The 19,551-nt window shown below is 42.5% G+C and overlaps 1 protein-coding gene across 1 annotated transcript in view; it reads left to right on the plus strand.

Moving 5' to 3' along the window:
* The first annotated feature begins 281 nt into the window (after positions 1 to 281).
* SVEP1 (sushi, von Willebrand factor type A, EGF and pentraxin domain containing 1) overlaps positions 282 to 19,551 on the plus strand; it is a 126,089-nt gene continuing 106,819 nt past the window's right edge. Inside the window, exon 1 of the mRNA XM_048932431.1 lies at positions 282 to 871. Within this exon, the coding sequence (XP_048788388.1) occupies positions 365 to 871 (507 nt within the window). The 5' untranslated portion in view covers positions 282 to 364. The remainder of the gene's footprint in view (positions 872 to 19,551) is intronic.

Consider the following 19,551-nt stretch of genomic DNA (forward strand, 5'->3'; position numbering starts at 1 on the left):
TAGCGAGTGAAATGAGCTGTAACAGCTTAGATAACTGAAGCTGCGCGGCGGCGGGCAAAAGGAGCCCCGGCTCCGGTCTGCGGGTCGCCGGCCGCCACCGGGGCTCCCGTCCCTCCCCACCCCGCCGCCGGGACCCATCGGGGCGGGCCGGGGCGGCGGGGGAGGGCCGGCGGGGCGGGGAGGGAGCCGGGGACGTCGCTCCCGAGCGGCGAGGGGCCGAGAGCGGGGCGGGCACCTCCGCCGCGGGGGAGGCGTCTGCGGCGCGGCCCGCGGGGGGATTAAAGGGCGCGGGTACCTGCGGGGGCCGGCGGCAAGGAGGTCGCCCCGACGAGGAGTGCGGAGGCGGGAGTCGCCGCCGTCCGCGATGTGGCCCCTGGTAGCTCTCTGTTGCTGGGGGGGACTGTCCCTACCGCTGTCCCTGGCGCTGTCGGCGCCGCAGGGCCGGGGGGCGGCCCTCACTTCGCCTGCCCTCGCCTCGCCCGCCCCAGCGCCGCCGCTGCCCGACACGACGGAGAGCAAAGTGGAGAAGCTGGGCCGCGCCTTCAAGCGCCAGGTGCGGCGGCTGCGTGCGCGCAGCGGGCGGCTGGAGCTGGTCTTCCTGGTGGACGAGTCGTCGAGCGTGGGGCCGGCCAACTTCCTCAGCGAGCTGCGCTTCGTCAAGAAGCTGCTCTCCGACTTCCCCGTGGTGCCCGCGGCCACGCGCGTCGCCATCGTCACCTTCTCCTCGCGCAGCAACGTGGTGCCGCGCGTGGATTACATCTCGCGGCGGCGGCCGCAGCAGCACAAGTGCGCCTTGCTGGGCCGCGAGATCCCCGCCATCGCCTACCGCGGCGGCGGCACCTACACCAAGGGCGCCTTCCAGCAGGCGGCGGTGAGCGCGGGGCGGCGTGCGACGGGAGGCTGCGTGCGGGCGGCGTGGGTGCGAGCCGTCGTGTGGCGAGGGGCCGGGCTGTGCTGGAGGAAGGGGGGGAGTTGGTCCTCCGTGCGGGGGTGATGTGGTGTGAGAGGGGTATCGCGAGGTCCTTCGTGTGGTGTGCGGTCCTTTCTGTGGAGGATGCGGTGTGTGGACCCGTGTTTGGCGTTTGTGTGATGTGTGAGCCTCCGCTGTGCTGGGGTGTGTGTGCAGGTCGTGGTGGGGTGATTGCAGACTCACTGAGTCGTTGGAGTTGGAAGGGACCCCGGAGGCCATCTAGTCCAACTCGCCTTGATTAAACAGCGGCATCTACAGTTCTGTTAGGTGCTCTGAGACCGGTCCAGCCTGACTGTCTCCAAGCACAGGGCAGCCACTCGATCTGTGGACAACCTGTTCCAGTGCTTCACCATCCTTATCTTCATCATATCCGATCTGAAGCTGCTCACTCTTCGTTTGAAGCCACTTCCCCTTGCCCTACCGCACTAGACCCTGCCCTCCCGTCTTTCGTACATCCCTCCTTTAGATGCTGAAAAGATCTTCTGTGTGGCGAGGGTCTGGTTTGTGTCTCTCTGATGGTAGTATGGTGATGTTTCTCTCCTGTTGTGTGGTCCACAGTATGGAGGTGGTGCGGTGTGAACCTCCATTTAGTGGTGGTATGATCCTCTGTGCTGATGCTGTGTGTGATCCTTCATGAGGTGGGTTTGTGATGGCTGTGGGCTCCTCTGTGTGGAGGTGGCGTTCGACCTTTCCTGTGGCATGGTATTAAGGGGCATGAGGTCGTGTGGTGGTGTGGGATGTGGTATAGTCTGGTCAGGGCAACTTGTTGCCATTATTCCATACCACCTGTTCTTTTGGCTCCCCTGTTCTCTGCTGCACTGGAAATGCCTGAAATGTGCTTAGAAGGAGCATGGAGCCAGTGACCTGGTTTCAGAATAGCTGTCAGCAGTCAGGGGTGTCTACTTGCTGTTGCCAGTTGTCTGTTTCAATTGCTGATGACTGGCATAGGTGCTCTCAGGCTGGTGTGTGATAGAAGTGTATCCAGGAATGCTTCCAGATGCTGGAATGGGATCCTTTGTGGTGGTGTTAGGCAGTCCTATGGCACAGCAGTGGTGGGACAGGGCCTGGCATGTGCTGGGACTTTAGAGTGCTGAAGAGGTTTCCCAGTAGTTGGTTGTGGACAGGAGGTCTGCCCTGGAAGCTTTTTTCTTCTGGCTGTTCCTTGGCCTCTGTGTGTTTGATTTCTGGTAGTGAGCTGTAGGTAAGCAATGATAGTATTTATCTTCAGACATCTTATAGAGTCTCATTTGGAGTCAGTGAGTGAGCTGCAAGATGCCCATCAGTTTGGGCTTAAGAAGTTGGTAAAGATATTCTCTTCAGGTTTGGTGGGTGGCAAGAATACCACTTTCCAGTGTGCTTGGAGTTCATATGGAAAACCTCCTTTAGGAAGGCACGTCCCTGTGATTGGTCTTCATTGTAGAATCAAGATTTGATGCAGATCCATCTCAGGGATGCTGTGTGAAAAAGTTAATGATACAAGCTAAAAATACCTTTATGAACAAAACTTAAGTTGAAGAAACAATGTTTTCTTGGATGCAGTCTTGTCTAATCATTCATTTCAAATGGAGTAAACAAAAATTCAATTCAGAAACATACAATTCAGTTTTATGACTACAGCTACGTGGGCATAACAACACTGCTGTAATTTTACGCTTTGGTTTCTGAAGAACATGGGAAGAATAATATTCACATGATAGCACAGAGCGTTAGAGTAACAAGGTTAAATTTTGCTTGGTTTGCTGACTTCTACTTGAAGATACTGTCCTATGGTTTTGTTTAGTGTATCTTCTTCATCTAAGACAAATTACAGCCTCAGGGAACACTCTCCTTTCTAGGACTCCCCAGAAAAATGACTGTTCTATGTTTAAAATACCACTACTGGAATAAATTTCCAGAAGTATTTTAAGTATAGCAAAATTGATGTTCCCTAAGGAGTCTTGTACTGTCGTCTTTTGTTTTTAACTGTGTTTTGTTAGAATAGTAATTATGTTTTTTCTTTCACTTTCCTAAAATGTCTCAATTTTATTCATATTCTTTAATGTGGGGTTTCTTGTGCTTCAAACCAGAATTTTCTTCTTTTCAAAAACTAGAAGTGTCTGCAAGCCATGACAAACTCCCCAAAATAGTATCAGTTAAGTACTTTTGTAACAGAAAATGGAGGAAGGCACATTGTTATAATCACAGAATCACTAAGGTTGGAAAAGACTTCCAAGATCACCCAGTCCAACCATCAACCCGTCACTGCCATGCTCACCAGCCCACAGTCCCGCAATGCTATATCCACATAGCTCCCTAATGTATTCCTAGTGCTCAAGTCTTCATGCAGGTGGGTAGATCCTAAAGTGATTAACTCAAGTTTATGACAGTTTTATGAAAGAGTGAGGCAAAGAGAGGGAGATAAGAGAATTCTGCAAGATTATCAGGGCAGTCAAGTGGCTGACCTGGAAGCAGGATGTAGTAAATGAATGTGAGTTAGATGTACTTTGTGTTTACTGCTGCAGAACTTGCAGCAACAGAACACTACACTGTACATCCCCTGAAAGCAGAGCTACTCTGTTTCACTGACTGTTGCTTGACCAAGCAATGTCTGTCTTCTTCATAAAGGAGTTCTTATTGGCTCTGCAGTTTTGCATCCTCTCCAAAAGTGCTTTATAGAGGGGTTTCTTGCAGAATTTCTACACTTTGTCAGAAGTGTCCATGCTTACATACCACACTTTGACAATTCTGCCCAGAAAGTAAAGTGTGAATCCTACAAGGTACATGGAAGGACATCAGGCAGGAGACAGTATTGTGATGAGGAAGGCTGAACTACTGTCAGTGTCTGTTTTTGTACCTTTGTGATTTCATTTAATGTGTGAGCTAGCAAGTGTAAGATACATTTGCTGGCGTAAGAGAGCCTAGTGTTTATGTTATTTTTCTCAGTAATCAAGGTGTCAGTGTTTCTGCTGTGATAATCTTTGTTCTAGAGCTCCAGGAACTGGACTTAGTTGCAGCTATGGTTAAAAAAAAAAAAAATCGATTTGGCTTTATCTTTGGCTTATCTAGGAGATGGACTTATTATAATTACAGTTTTGCTCATAAAATTTTGTTCTCTACATCTGTAGGAAATATAGTAAGACCTTACTATGAATTTGTAAAGTTGGTTGACCTCCTGGCTAACTTTTCTTATCTTTGACTACTGCTCTTCTGGTTTCTGGTTTTAGCTTTACTTGTTAGCATGTGAGGCAGGAGTACAGAGGAAACTAGGTAACAAAACTAGGCCTTCGGAGAATACCAGTCAAAACCCATGCATCCTGCGCCTGAAATTAGATGATGATGTGACATCTACTTTGACACAGCACAAGCTCTACATTGTGGGGATGCAGTTAAGTAACAACTTTGTGGGAGATGCTTGTTTCTATGTCTTGGCTTCCCAAGATGTTAGCACTGACTGAAACTGATGATACAGTCCTCACCTTATGGCTGAAAGCTGTAGCTTGAGCAAAAGTGTAAGCTTCTTTGACAGTATCTTCCATGCAAATATGCAGTATGGATGTGTCACTTTAATTTAACTACTCTGTGTATCAGACACACAGAGGCCAAGGAACTAGCTACTCTGTGTGTAACTACTCTGTGGGGAAGAAGTTACAGCATGAAGTCATTCAAAACCCAGTGTTAAGATCTACAGAACTTCCTTCAGAGAGCATCAATGCTGTGGCTTCCACTGTTATAATTATTTCTTTTAGATTGCATATCCTAGGAAGAACAGATGTAGAGCTCTATAGAATATTCTTGGAATAACAAAATACAGCAGTTATTTAGAGATATTAACGTAGAATTATGAACACATGCAGCAGTCTTTCCACTGATGCATACATAAACAGAAATAGTAAGGAAGGGCAGGAAACTAAACATTCATTCAAAACTCTTTGGTCCAGTTTTTCACATGGTTGATGGGATAGTACAACCTGTACTAGATGTTATGCACATTGTGTACTGCATATTGGAAGTCTGTAGAGCTTTTGCAACAGTGAAGAATAGCTGAAGCAGAACTGAAGAAAGTAGGCTTGAGGAAGTGCTGCTGCTGCCATTCATTCTAGAGTGAAAGTAACTTGGTGGAATGAAGTGCTGAGTTTCCCAGGTGTACGTACCTGGCATTCTATTCTATTCCAAAATCTCAGCACACTCCAGGATTAGATTAAATAGTGTTTCAGTTGGAGCTTTTGGTCTTGAGAGGTAAACACTACCAGCAGCACCCATAGCACCTTTTGGGAGCAGTGTGTATTTCTTGCCAGATTAATTATGAAATAGAAATGAGGGACTGCCATAGTGGAGTAGAAGTCAGTGATGCATCCTCAGTGCTTGAGAGTCTAACCATGGTCACAGTTACATATGTGCTAGCAGAACAAAGAGCGCCTCAATGTTATACTTTGTATGTCCTGAAGCTTTGCAGATTATTACAGATTCAAAAAAGATGAAAATAGAAATTTTAACTACTCTGTGTAGCAGCCTGTTGACAAAATAACTGCTGCTTCTAAGAAGGCAGGCTATATTCTGTCTTCCAGTGTAACTGAAATGGAATTATTTTTTTTTCTGTACAGAACTTGGAATTTGTAGTGCTCTTGAGCTGAAGTCAGAATTAAGAAAGCCATAGCCCAACCTAAACAGACAAGTTAATTGTTCTAAGCAACTTGGCAAAGCAGTCACTTATGAAGGCTTTGGAAGTTGTTCTATATTATTGTGGTAATTGTTAATTAAAAACCTAGCTTTTGCTTCTGAAGTTCAGTCTTGCACCACTGAAGTCAGTAGTGTGTGTAAGTGGAAGGTCTGTCACAACACCTACGGACTCATCTGACACACTTTCTATTTCTGACTGTATCTTGTCTTTACAAATAAAATCTGGCTCTTGTATCTAATCTGATCTTGAAGAAGCATGATAAATGGCTAACCAGTATGTCAGATACAGTCTTCTGTTATTGTCCAAATAAAAAACATGAAAAAAATAGCCCTCAAAAGAATGTAAGCACATATCAATTTAGGGTAAACACTTTTAATGCTTATTTAATGCTTGTTTAAATATGTCACAGTGGCTTTGTTTGCTCTGTATGTCAGAGGCACAAGGCATAACATTACTACCCTCTGGAGCAGTTTGCTTGTGATTCAAATGCATTTTAAAATTAGTATCATTTTGAAATTAAGAAGATATTGACACAAAAGAAATTGAAAACAATTTTTAAGCGTGTAAGTTGGATGCATTTTTTTATTTAAAATAAAAATAGTTGTGTCATTGCACTGAGAAGACTTGCATTTACAGTCATGTATGTTGCTTATTTACCAAAAATGAGTTTAGGGATGTAAATTCCTGTGACCTCTGCAAGATCAGCAGCTAGTAATGAGAGAGCAGGAGATCTAGTCTACTATGGCATTGTTCTCCACATATCAGATGATAGCATCAGTCAGATGGAGCTGATGGACTGTTTGACAGTGGGTCTGCATGGGTTCTGATGACAGCCTTGGAGTCTGTGTTAAAGGTTACGAAGAAAAACTGTGTTAAAGATGAAGAAAACAAAAGTCAACCTGGTTCACCTCTCTGGTCAGCAGAGCTGGTTGTTAATAACCTCTGAGCAAATTGGGAGTGCAGTTCCTGTCAGCCATCGTTAGTGTCAGATCTAGCTCCCCTTTTAATCAGCGTGGTGGCTGTGAAAAGCAGTAGTTGTGCATGCTGCAGTTTCACGCAGGTTTTGCTGGCAAGACTAAAGGAGCAAGGCCAGAGGCAGCGTATAGACATCCACACATGGTTCATTGCTATTGAACCTAGCTGAAATAGGGCTACCTTAAAAATTTATGAAGTAACTCATTTTTCTCTGGCTTATTGGCCAGGACTGGCAGAAAGTTTTATGTGTAATACATACAGGACTAAGTGGAGTAACTATTTTCTCTGATGGAAAACTTTTTTCTGAAATTGGTCTGCTTGTGCTCCTAGAATTGTTGGGCATTTTGTTCTAAGTGGAAGTGTGTGATTTGGAAGTTTGATGTTTAGCAGGTTAGCAATTAATTAGCTTCCTTTAAAGTTAAGAGTAATTTTAGTTTTTAAAATTGATACTGTTTTGACCTGGCAGAGCAGCAGGGAAGACTAAATTGATTGATGAAGGGTGTAGAAGGGACATAGGCTGCCTTCAGGCTGACTGCAGCACCTCAGTCTGGAGTCTTCTGTCCATGTAGAGATGGATTGTTCCCATGCACAGCACCTGAGTATGGCAATTCTAGGTCAGGATCTCTGCAGCATCTCTCTCTCCATTGAGTGTATGGTGCTGCAGATGTGTAAATAGACTTTGTAGCTCCGGATTCTGAACTGAAACTGAAAGACCTTGCTGTTAGGTTCCGTCCCATATTTCTTTTTGTTCTTCTTCCTCCAGTGTCCCTAGAAGCAAGAGGTTTGGTAGTTCTGGTGAAAAGCTAAAACTACTATTGAAGTGTTCTTCAGTTTTTTGTGGCCTTTTTAAAGGATTGGTTTTCAAGGTGTGAGAATGTCCGCTCTTTAATACTTAGAACTGTGTTCCTTCCCAAACCATGATTTTTATATACTGGATTTACTCCAATAATATGTTAATATGAGTACTAGGCCTAAGTAACAGCAATGCAGAGTATTATATATAAAGTAATTGTTATCAAATGGAGTGACTTACAGTACTGCATGCCATGTTTGTGACTTAGTAAAATCTGGTTCAGAAGTTTCCAAATCACCATCCATCCTTACATTTTTGTACACCTTTTGCCTAGAAATTTGCTTATTCAGCTTTTTATGAGAATGACACACCAGTCCACAAAAGAACTAGAAGGTGCAGTTCCTTTCTTTTACTTTGAGATGCTTGTTGTGGTATATGATTTATTGCTTGTTGCACTGCTGTGAGTTTGGCCAGCGATACTCAAATATGTTTGTGGTTATGGACAGCAGAAATAAGAACTTTGAAGCTGTGTGAGATGTAGTCTAAGCCCCAAATCTTGAAGTTCCATGGAAAGTACATCAATTTTTACAAGTTTCCTGAGTAGCGTACTTAGACTTTCAAGTCTAAAAAGATGATTATGAGTATATTGTTTCATAGCGAGCTTAATGACTTCCACCTGTAAAGACTCGGTGATGCTGTATGGAGTAGAGTTGAATGATGCAGTGATGGGCTGACACTTTCTGACTTTCTCATCTGCTTTGTGCAGGAGACAGTGTGCACTGCCTTTCAGAAGTAGAGAAGCTTTTACGCTGTTTAAGAAAGATCTTAAGAAAGTGTACTTTAGTAATGGGAGTGATTTTGCTGAGGTGATTGGAAGTAATCATGTGAAGTCTAGTTTTTGTCCTTGTGAGAGACCCTTTCACCCATTCCAGGGTCCAGAGGAGGGCGACTAAGATGATCAAGGGGCTGGAGCACCTCCCCTATGAGGACAGGCTGAGGGAGTTGGGCTTGTTCAGCCTGGAGAAGAGAAGGCTGCGGGGTGACCTCATTGCAGCCTATCGATACCTGAAGGGAACCTACACCCAGGAGGGGAGTAAACTCTTCAAAAGGGCTGACAATAGCAGGACTAGGGGAAATGGATCCAAGTTGAAGGAGGGAAGATTTAGGTTGGATGTTAGGGGGAAGTTCTTTACTAGGAGAGTGGTTAGGCCCTGGAACGGGCTGCCCAGGCAGGCTGTGGATGCCCCGTCCTTGGACGTGTTTAAGGCCAGGTTGGACGGGGTCCTGGGCAACCTGATCTGAATGTGTATGTTTGGTGGCCCTGCTAGGCAGGGGGGTTGGAACTACATGATCCTTGGGGTCCCTTCCAACCCGGGTGATTCTGTGATTCTGTGATTCCAGCAGTATTAGCATATCCTACTCTTGATAATGTTCTTCAGCTGTTATATACCAAACGTAAAAAGACAGGGAAAAAAAAAAGAGGCTTTCTGTAGAAAATGGACAACACCATTGGTGTTTATTTCAGCACAAAGAAGGCTGTTTGTCTTCTCTTGCTGGATCCAGCAGGGGACTGGGCTCTACCAGTGGGGAAGGCTGCATTACGGAATAGTTGTTCCGTGTCTTGCAATTGTGGGCCTACCTCAGATACTTTTCCTATGCTGCAGATGCTGGTCTAACTGTAAGTCTTGCAGTTTCCTTTGATCAGATTTCAACAGTTTTTAAGGCTTTTATCTCTTGAGAGCTGAAATGGACATTCCTGACTGGAAGTATCTACACAGCACAGTGTTTGGCATCTTTTCTGACCTGTGTTCTGTCAGCCAGCTGAGTAGGTGAGGAGAAGAGGAGGTTTGGAATTATGAAGAGAGAAAGGTACGCCAGTATCTGCTGCATTGCTTACTTGCTGAGATAAGCCTATTTTAAAAGGCACCACTATTGTTTACAGCCCAGTGTCACAAAACTCTCAGCCATTTCCCAGCGTAACCCACAGAGGCAGAGGAAGGGTGGGAAACACTGCAGTAGGAATAAAGTCTTATTGATGCATCAGCAGAAGTAACAAAGCAATGAAATAAACTTCTCACCACTATAGTGTGTGGGTTATTTTTTTGTTAAATGTTTCAAGAATAGAGTTAATTCTTCCTGAGAAAATAATGTTCTGTCCTCTCTCAGAGCCTTTTCCAGTACCTCTGATCCTCGTTCTTTAAGGTTAGCATCTCTGCAGGGAAATATGTTTTATCACTTTTCCCCCAGAGGCACAAAGCCAAACATCACTAAGTAATTCATTGGTGTCCAACCTTTCGGCTTGCCTGGGCAGCTTTGAGTGAAGAGGTCGCAGAAGTGTTTGAGTGAAGAGGTCTTGGGCCACATATACATAGGAGGCATTACTTTCAGAGCGACCTATTTATTTCCATGGAAACTACAGGACATACGAAGAGCACAGTAACACTTTTTGATAGAGCAGGTTCTTAGCTACAAAGCACTGTTTTTTATCGTAGACATCACCATCAACTCTGCATTTTCATCAGGAATGAACAGGGGCCTGCATGCCATGCTTGTACCAGTCTGCACCAGCGGAGGTAATTGCTGTCACTGTTGCCACTGCTGAAATGCACCCCACTGTGCCTCACTGTGCTCACATTCACTGTTTGGTCTCCACAAATGTGCAGCACTGATGAATGGAGGAATTCAGTGACGTGCTTTTGCTTCATCCACACTTCCATGTCAGTGTTATGTCAGAGTACTCCTCTGCTGCCATTTGTCTCATGGCAACAAAATATAACAGGATATTGTTGGGAAGGTTCAGCCCCTACTGCCATACCACCAACATCCACCACTAATATCACAGGCCAACATCATAGAATAGTAATCATTACTTCCAGAGTCTTAAAATGTATAATACAAGTAATGTAGCTAAGTAACAAAACATTTTTAATATTTTTTTGTTAAAAAATGAGAGCAACAAAACCATAAAACTATTGGGATACGTGACCTTTTTGTTTGTGACACTAATGTCTGCTTCAGTGGAAGTATCTACAATTCTTAGAGAGCTCTCAAGGTGTTCGTTTGACACTTTTGATGAAATTTTATTTTTTTCTGTGCTTCACCTTTGAAAGCAGTTGTTCACCAATGAACATACTGCCAAAAGCAATGACACGAATAAGGTGTGACAGTGAAGAGAGGGATAGTTCTCTCTGATAAGAGGGAGATCATGACAGTTCAGTAGAGAGACATGATCAAGATTTTGAGTTGAAAATCTGACTGTAAGTCTATATGTTTGAACATGTGCAGATCATGTATTCATGCGGACTGAAATTGGAGTCAAAGACATACAGAAAAAATGGCAAGTTTTCGGTAACATTGAAACCTGTCCTCAAATTGATTTATTTATAAAGGCATAGCTGCCTGTTTCTTTCCTGCTCACAGGACTGTATTCAGCCAATATATCAAAATGTATAAACTGATTTCCCATCGCGTGAGTTGGCACAGCACTGTGCCCTGGTTTTAGACCAGGTGGGTTTGATTGCACACTAATGTTTGTTGCTGAGTGATGTGCACGCGCACAGGGCTGGGCTGAGCCACTCAGCACAAAGAGCTGCAATCATGATGCTGTGGGGTAGGGGGTGGCCGCGCTGTGAACTGTGCCAGGCTGCAGGTTGGATGTGCCTGGAGTAATTTGTTCCTCAAACTGGGAAAAAGTCATTATAGTTTTGAAGAGGTCAGAATAAAGTAATTGTTTTATTTATAATACCTTCTTCAACATTATGAGGGGCCTTTCCAGCAAAATAAAAATATTAGAATATCATATTTGGTGATACTTCCTCATATGTTCCTCCACGTAAATATTCAGTCTGTAATACATTGCTGTGACACATTTTTGCTTCTGTCCTCTAGTTCCACCTGTTACTGGAATTTAAGTATTTTGCATGCAACACAGAATGTTTATAGCTTGGAATTTTCTGACCGTTGTAGCTCTGGAAGTTAGAGCAGTGTTGCTCTTCAGCTAACAGCAATAGCAAACTTTAACTCATGAAAAACGTGCCCTTAGCAAAATCAGAAAGATGTTCTGCTAACAGAGGGTTCAAGTAGGTCAAAATTTTGTTGTCCTTCTTCCTTTTTTCCAGTGTTTTTCTTGGTAAAAGGGTTTGAAGTAAGACCCAAACAGCAAGTCTGGAGTGTTAAAATTCTCAAAAAAGCCTCTTCATGTGACCTGGACCCTATTCAAGTTTTTGAGCTAATCTCTATGAAGTTAACACAATTAAAAACAAAAATACTGTGTTAAAAATTATGTTATTCCAACTGGTTCGTAGTCTCTCTGGTAACTTCAGCCAGAAAGATCACAGAATTGTAGGGGCTGGAAGGGACCTCCAGAGATCATCGAGTCCAACCCCCAAGATGAAGAACCTCCTTGAATCTGACAGGCAACTTGTAAAAATCTTTAGCATTTAAGCAGTGTAATTTGTTAAACAGGCGACCAGTAAGCAGGGTGTCCAGTTGTATGCCCTGTATCTGTACCAAATACTCCCACACACCCCAATGGGCTGAGACAGCTCTTACAAGTGATAGCCATATGTTCATGTTGCTTGATTGCAGCAGCCCTGGAAGAGAGTAAGATATTCAGAAGATAATTTACCAGTGACAGCTGACAGTAGATGAGACAGGTCATGAAGGGTGCTTGTCATGTTGGTAATAATTACTTGGTTCAGCTTATTTAGAATAATGAATGTTTAAAACAAGCACAGAAAAAAATTTATACTTGGCAGATGCACCAGTCAGTAGTGGTGTGGATGCTTGGTCTGAAAATACATAGAGATTAATTATGTATTCAGTAAAGTATTTAAGAGCATTTTTTATTACTAGCAAAAGACCAGAGCATACTGTGGAAATCATATAACATCTTGGTTATATTAGTAATAGCAGTTGCTCAGAGAGAAAGATAATTAGGATTTTATATGTTTCAAATGAAACTGAAGTCTGTTAGCAAGACAGTGATTTAAATATAACATACAGCATAGCAGTGTGTAAGTCCTGCAGCAGCTGTTCACATTCCTAAGTAATTTGTTGATAAAATTTATGTGGCACCAAGAGCTGAGGAAATAGCTGTGTATATAATGTCTTCTAATGTCCAATTCAGAAGACTTTATTGTGATGCGTTAGTTGTCTCCTGGTAAGTAGGTGCATTCTGTTTTTTTCTAGTTTGGAACTCAAAATTGCAAACCACCTAAATTTTCAAAGTCAGCAGACCCAACAGTCCCAGCACTTGTGTGGAGCTGAATCTAGGTCAAAAAGATATGTGGTAGCTCCTGTGGCTGTGAAAACAATGGCGGTTTGTGAGTGGTTTGGGGTTATTTTGATGGCAGGAGGAATAAATAGCCTTTAGGCAATCTGAATGTGATTGTCTTGAAGTGAATAGCTTCGCTGACTGAGACAGGAGGGATTTCTCCATTTTTAAAACTGTACAAAATGCATGAATTGTCACTTTTTAACTGTGCAGCATATTTGAAGTGTTGAAAATGCAACACAAATGTTACAAGCAGAATCCATTCCATAAAAGGAGTAAATGAGGCTAGAAATAAACACTAAGAACTGGAATTCAGATATTCCTCTCGTATCACTAAACCGCAGAATCGCTGAATTGTTGTGGTTGGACAGACCTCTGGAGACCATCTGGTCCAGCTCCCCTGCTCAGAAAGGGAACAAAGTCAGATTACTCAGGTCGTTGTCCATTTGGATTTTGAATACATCCAAGGATGGACACTATAGCCTCTCTGGAAAATCTCTTCCAGTTATTGACCACCCATAAGGACTATTTTCCTATTTAAGTGGAATTTCCTGTGTTCCAGTTTGTGCTTGTAGCTTCTCATTTGCACCTCATGTTGCTACTGAGAGAATTCTGGCTCTGCGTTTTCACAAAGATACGTGAAAGAATACAACTTACTTTCTTAGTTGAGATTCTTGCACTGTGTTATTTGCATATAAAATGTTTGAAAATTCTTTCTAAAATACATAAAAATTACATTTAATTTGGAAAAATTAAAATAATGAAGGGAAGATGGTTACATACAGAGAACGTAATGTTGCATAAAGAACAGGTGAAATTTGAAGATATGATGAAAAAGGATAGGAAAGACAGAAGGCTACGTTCATAGATTGTGCACATGATTTTGTTGCAGAAATGAATACTGAGAAAATAATTTACAGAGATAGTACATTGCTTCTGAAGTACTGTTACTGAAGTACTTGTTACTGAAGTAAAAGTCAGAGTAATGCAAGACTAGACCATCTCAACATCACTGCATTTTAAGTATCTATTATTTTTGTTGGTTATTTTCTTCCTTTTAGTTGCAGTACTGTTTAAATTCACAGATTCACTCTTTAGGCATGTCTTTTCCCTGAATTTTGAATGCAGTTCCTGTTAGGTGAATATTCAGAGAAAATTCCACAAATAATTGCTTACATATAAGTAACAGTTCATTCTTGGAGTTTATGTAGCAGCGCAGAAGAAAGTGATGAAAGGCACAATTGGAAAGCAAAATCTCATGGAGCATTTTTAGTTATTGTCTTGAAAAGGGGCAAGAAAACCTAAAGAGAGCATAAAATCTCAGTGGAACAGTGGAAGTAGCAGTGTACAATGACCAAAAGAGATGGTGGAGAAAGAAGACATTTGTAGCTTCAGAGAGGAAGCACTGGAGATATACCAGCTCTTCTATGTACTGGGATAATATATACACGATGATAGAGGAAACAGTATTCATGGTCTCCCTGTGAATTTACCAACCTTCTTGGGATTTTCCAGGCTTTGCTGATAAGATGCCTCAAATCCATCAACAGAGTCGATCTCAGTACTGATTTTTTTTTCCCCCTTTCAGAATATTCATTTAGACAGTTTTATTGCCAAGCTTTGACTTTTTACCTGCAAGAAGAATGAGAGCGGAGGAATCTTAAAACTCAGAGTGAGCTTCACAGAAGGATTTTTGCACTGCCATTTCCCCTTGTGAATTTGAAGAAATTAAGACATATTGTATTTGAAATTATAAATCATCAAATCTGTGTAGTGCTTTGTATAGTGAAACATAATTTATTCATTTTAATAGAAATGCATTGGAGACTTTGTTATTTTGAAGTTAGCGATATTATTAACTGGATGTTATTTATTTTGTAGTGAATAAGTGATCCTCTGGGAAAAAAGTGTCATCTAGTTCTGTTGGGAACTCTTCCCGTGGCTTGTAGCTTCTCTGTAATTCCTAGGGTGATAGCAAAAAAAAACACATTCATTGTAAATGGTTTACTGGTACAGCAGAGATAAATGGCTCAGTAGTGGAGGGCTTTCTTTTTCACTTCTGAGGTACAGTGATGGATCTTCCTGGCCTACAATGTGTAGCATTCACTTTGTAGGCCTTAGGTTATTCCCTACATGGTGTATAAAGAGCAGTGTAGTTAATGCTTGGATAATGTGATTTTAAAAGCTAGGTTCCAACTTAAGGCAAGCTTCTTTTAAGGCAAGCTTCTCCTGGCAAGGATACTGGGACTGACTGATGCTAGCAGTTAGCAATGGCTCAGTTTGTGGAGTGAGACAGATTGACCCATTTCAGTTTGTTTCCCTGTAGACTGATATATGAATTGCAAATTCTTTACAGTCAAAATCCTCTTTAAAAGACAGATACTGAATAAGGACAGGGATTAGGCACAAGATCAAATGTTTATGGATTAGATGCAGAACATGTAGTGGAGGCAGTAACAAAGAACCTTGACACTCTCATTGCTGTGGCACTTCAATGGCTGACAAGTCTTTGGTTGGTGAGCATGGGATGCTGCTCATCCCGTGATGGCGTATTACAAACTTTATACCAATACTAGAAGCACAGAAGTTGGAGTTTCAGATTTTTTTATGACTGTACTGCTGAGAGTTTAATTTTGCACTGGAATAGTGAATTTCTAGAGCAGAATTTTGTACGATAACATTCTATTGCACAAGACTTCATTTTTTTAATTTTAAGGGCTGTTACTGGCACAGAGGAAATGTCAAGTCTGCCAGCTATTTGTACACACTAAACAGAGACTGAATGCAATACAGATGGTTGTAACGCTAATGTGAAAAGAATGTTTTATCTGAGGTCTGCAAGAATTGCTGAAACTGACTGATCAGTCCTGTGAGGAAAGTGTAGATGGGCAAGCAGGTAGTAAAACAATCAAAGAAGCTGATAGAAAAGTGGCGCAATGAATTACTTTGTAGTTATCAAGACCACTGTTTTCGTTTGTTGGCACTTATCCCTTATTGATTTGTAGTCATGGTCCAATGGGCCATGCTCTCAATTAAACTCTTCATTCAGCACTTTATTTTCATGTATGGCTGATGCTCAGCTTTGTTTGATGTTAAAATCAGAAACATATGTGGATGTTCATACAGGAGAAGTAGGTTTTTGGGGTCCTTTTAACTTCCCAGTACTGTTCAGTGGGTTCTTAAGTTTTATTTGTTGAAGAACTTTAAAATTTATTAAAGGACTTTGTCATGAAAGAAAAAAAAAAAAAACAAAAAACCAGTCTTACATAGATACCATCCTTGAAGTTGATGAGTACTGGCTCAATAAATGACATCATTTTTGTGTGTGCTTGCAAGTTGAGGGCTGAAGTGAACAGATGTTTTACAACAGACAAAATTTCTAGGGGAAAAAAAAGGCTTTTATAAGGACTTTCTGGAGAGGAAAGATGTTTTGGAGTAGAGGAAAGTGAGTTGAGGCTGTAGAAAGCAAAAAATCACAGAATCACAGAATGCCTAGAGTTGAAAGGGACGCAGAAGGACCATGGGGTCCAACCCCCGGCTCCACACAGCACCGCCCTGTGGAGCACAGCCTTTCCCTGACCATCCCCTGGCACTGCTCCTAGGAGAGCTGCTGCTGCCTTGAGGCCTCCCCTCAGCTCCCCTGCGCTGGGCTGAGTAAACCAAGGGGCCACAGCTGCTCCTTGCACCTCTTGTTCTCCAGACACTATTCCAGCTGTGTAGCACTTCTTGCCACACAAATACAGAGAGAAGGAGCGGAGTGATGCAGCCCTGTGGTGACTGCACGATGCTACGACTTTTAAGAAGGTTTGTGACAGCAAGCTGTTATTTGAGTTGTTAGCTACTGTGGGTGGTGACGTGTTCTTTTTGCCACTGTACTCTCACAGAAAGTAGCAAAGCACTGACTGGGCCTCCAGACACATACAAATGATATAAAAATAGATGTATGTATCTTCCCCCCCCCCGCTCAAATGTTGGATGTTTCTTTCTCTTGTTCTTTTCCTCTACTCTGTTGTACTGCAGGGATTACATGTCTGGAGTTACAGCTGCAGCAGTTAAGGGCCAAGCTGTTCAATGGCCTTGATTTGATTTCTAGGGTCAATGTGTAGCAATCCTATCTGTCTGTCAGTTCCTGCTTTTGGATCCTCTGCTTACATCTGTTGGTGTCTACATGTTTGAGTAGCTCAGGTACCAGCAGAACGGCTTCACTCCCCCTTGCCTATCAGCTCTACTTGTGGTTGCCTTTTACAGCACTGCTGTCCCAGAGAAGGAGTTGCCCTTTCAGATGTAAAGAGCAGAATAGCTATTGATTTCTTCCCATATCCCAGACCCATATAGATAAGAGCGTTTTTCTCTCAACAAAAATATTTTCCTAATACTACCCATTTAATAACTTTCATTTTTTCAAGGGGGCTTTGGTAAGCTGTTGCTCATGGGACCTACAGCCAGGGAACATTTCTTGGTTTCTTGGAAAGACACAGAGCATTTGTGTATTTTTCATAGCACGTTCTGGAGGTCCTAGTTTCGTGGAACAGAGATTCTTGTTAATTTTCTGATAAAAGAATTAAATAGTCCTTTCTGAGGTGTGTGTTGCTTTGTCTAAAATACTAGGAGTCCAGCAGCTAGCTTGTTCACTGGCCATGCTGACATGTCACTGAATTTGTGAAAAGTATGGAGATTTGGTTGCTATCTATCATGAGCATGACTTGGTAAAAAAAGAATGCCATGTGTAATGCTGTCCACTAATTACATATGCAGAGTTCATGCGCTTTAGTCCTATGCACAGAGGGAAACAGTGCTGAAAAAGCATTGATGAAATTGCAAAGACAGGTCCTGCCAAAACAAATTCCTGTTCAACAAGGCCAAGCACAAGGTGCTTGCACTTAGGCCAGGGCAATCCCAGGTATTTATACAAACTGGGAGAAGTTCTCCTTGAGAGCAGCCAGCACTGTGTGCTTTCAGCCTGGAAGACCAACTGTGTTCTGGGCTGCATTAAAAACAGGGTGGCCAGCAAGGAGAGGAAGGTGGTTGTCCCCCTCTGCAGATCTTGTGAGGCTCCATCTGCAGTACTGCGTCCAGGTCTGGGGCTCTCAGTACAAGAAAGATGCAGAGCTCTTGGAATGGATCCAGAGAAGGGCCACTAAGATGATCAGAGGGCTGGAGCACCTTCCTGTGAGGGAAGGTTGAGGAAACCGGGATTGTTTAGCTTGGAGAAGAGGAGAATTAGGTCTCCGGGGATACCTAATTGTGGCTTTCCAGTATACTTCAAAGGAGTGTATAAACAGGAGAGGTTGTTTCCATTGGTGGATCATGACAGGACAAGGGGCAATGGTTTTAAACTGAGACAGGAGGCTCAGGCTAGATATTAGGAGGAAGTTTTTCACCCAGAGGGTGGTGATGCACTGGAACAGGTTGCCCAAGGAGGCTGTGGATGCCCCATCCCTGGAGGCATTCAAGGCCAGGCTGGATGTGGCTCTGGGCAGCCTGGCCTGGTGGTTGGCGACCCTGCACATAGCAGGGGGGTGGAAACTGGATGATCATTGTGGTCCTTTTCAACAGAGGCCATTGTATGATTCTACGAAAATGAAGCTTTTTTCCCCTTTGATACGTGTTCCAACATAATCGTGAGTTGAAATGATGTTCTGCTAGAACAAGATGCTAGCAAGTGGGTCTTCCAAGAATTGCACTGGCAGTCTCCAGAATGTCCCTTAACTCTCTGAAAGTTGTATTTTTTAACTCTGTCCACCAGTTTCAGATTATGGAGTGTTTTGATTTGCTTTTTTTTCCATGGTCTGGTAGAAGCCTACCTTTTTATCAAGTGACTTGCAGATTGAAAATTAATTCTGCTCAGAGGCACTACAGTTGCAAAAAACAAGGAAATGCAGTTGGAACATATGTTTTTCCTCATCATGTTTTCACAAATAAAAGCCATTTTTACTGAAACAAACATTTTACTTGAGACAAACATCCTGGGTGGAAAATTTCAGCCTGAATCGTTAACAGATTGATAGAAGCGTAAGTTGCTTACATTCAGGTTTAAAATAGCACAGTTAATAGTAAAAAAGTTAATTATATTTGTTAACTCACAAACTACACAACATTCTCAACTTCCAATTCTGCTTATTTTAGAGCATCTACATTAAAACACATTTTGAAATGAGGCATTTATATTTTTTCTTACTATTTATCTTCATATTGTCTTTTCCTCCATCTTTGTCTTCCCAATTCTTTTCATTCTGGCTTTTTACTTTATTCTGATTTTCCAATTATGACTTAAACAATAGGGTGAACAGAGGGTTTGGTTTGCAAAGGATTTTGTCTGCAAGAGAATTTGGTTTCATTCCTCCTAGGTTTTACATACCACCAGCAGTAGAATCCAGCCCAGCTGCAGCATTTTCTTGGCAGTGTTTCAGACCACAGCACCAATGGTTTCTGCTCTGACTTATGGTGCACGTTGTTATCCTGTTTTTGAAATCCACCTGAAATCAAGGAATTGCCAAATCAAAATCAAGTTGTTCTAAATTTAGCCGGGCTTAGTGAATAAGGTTGGAAAATCTCAGCAGGTTGTTTGGACTGGCGTAGCTTGTGATCTAAAATCCAGACAGGTTTAATTTTATAAGTCTGACTTTCAGAATTTGTTATGAATCCTAACTCTGGTTCATGCTGGCTTTTGGAATTTGTAAGAGTTGCTTAAATACACTTACTACTCATCATATATGATGACGTGATTTTTGGAATCTACAATCAGTATCACTGGAAGGTCTGTCATATGTCATGCGTTTCACTATAGCATGGTGCAGTCTTACTGAAATAAAACAGTAATACAAATGCTACCAATCTGAAAATCTTTCCTCCATAAATTCACGTTCACAGAAAAAGGAGAA

Source organism: Lagopus muta, chromosome Z, assembly GCF_023343835.1.
Source record: "Lagopus muta isolate bLagMut1 chromosome Z, bLagMut1 primary, whole genome shotgun sequence".
Classification (NCBI taxonomy): domain Eukaryota; kingdom Metazoa; phylum Chordata; class Aves; order Galliformes; family Phasianidae; genus Lagopus; species Lagopus muta.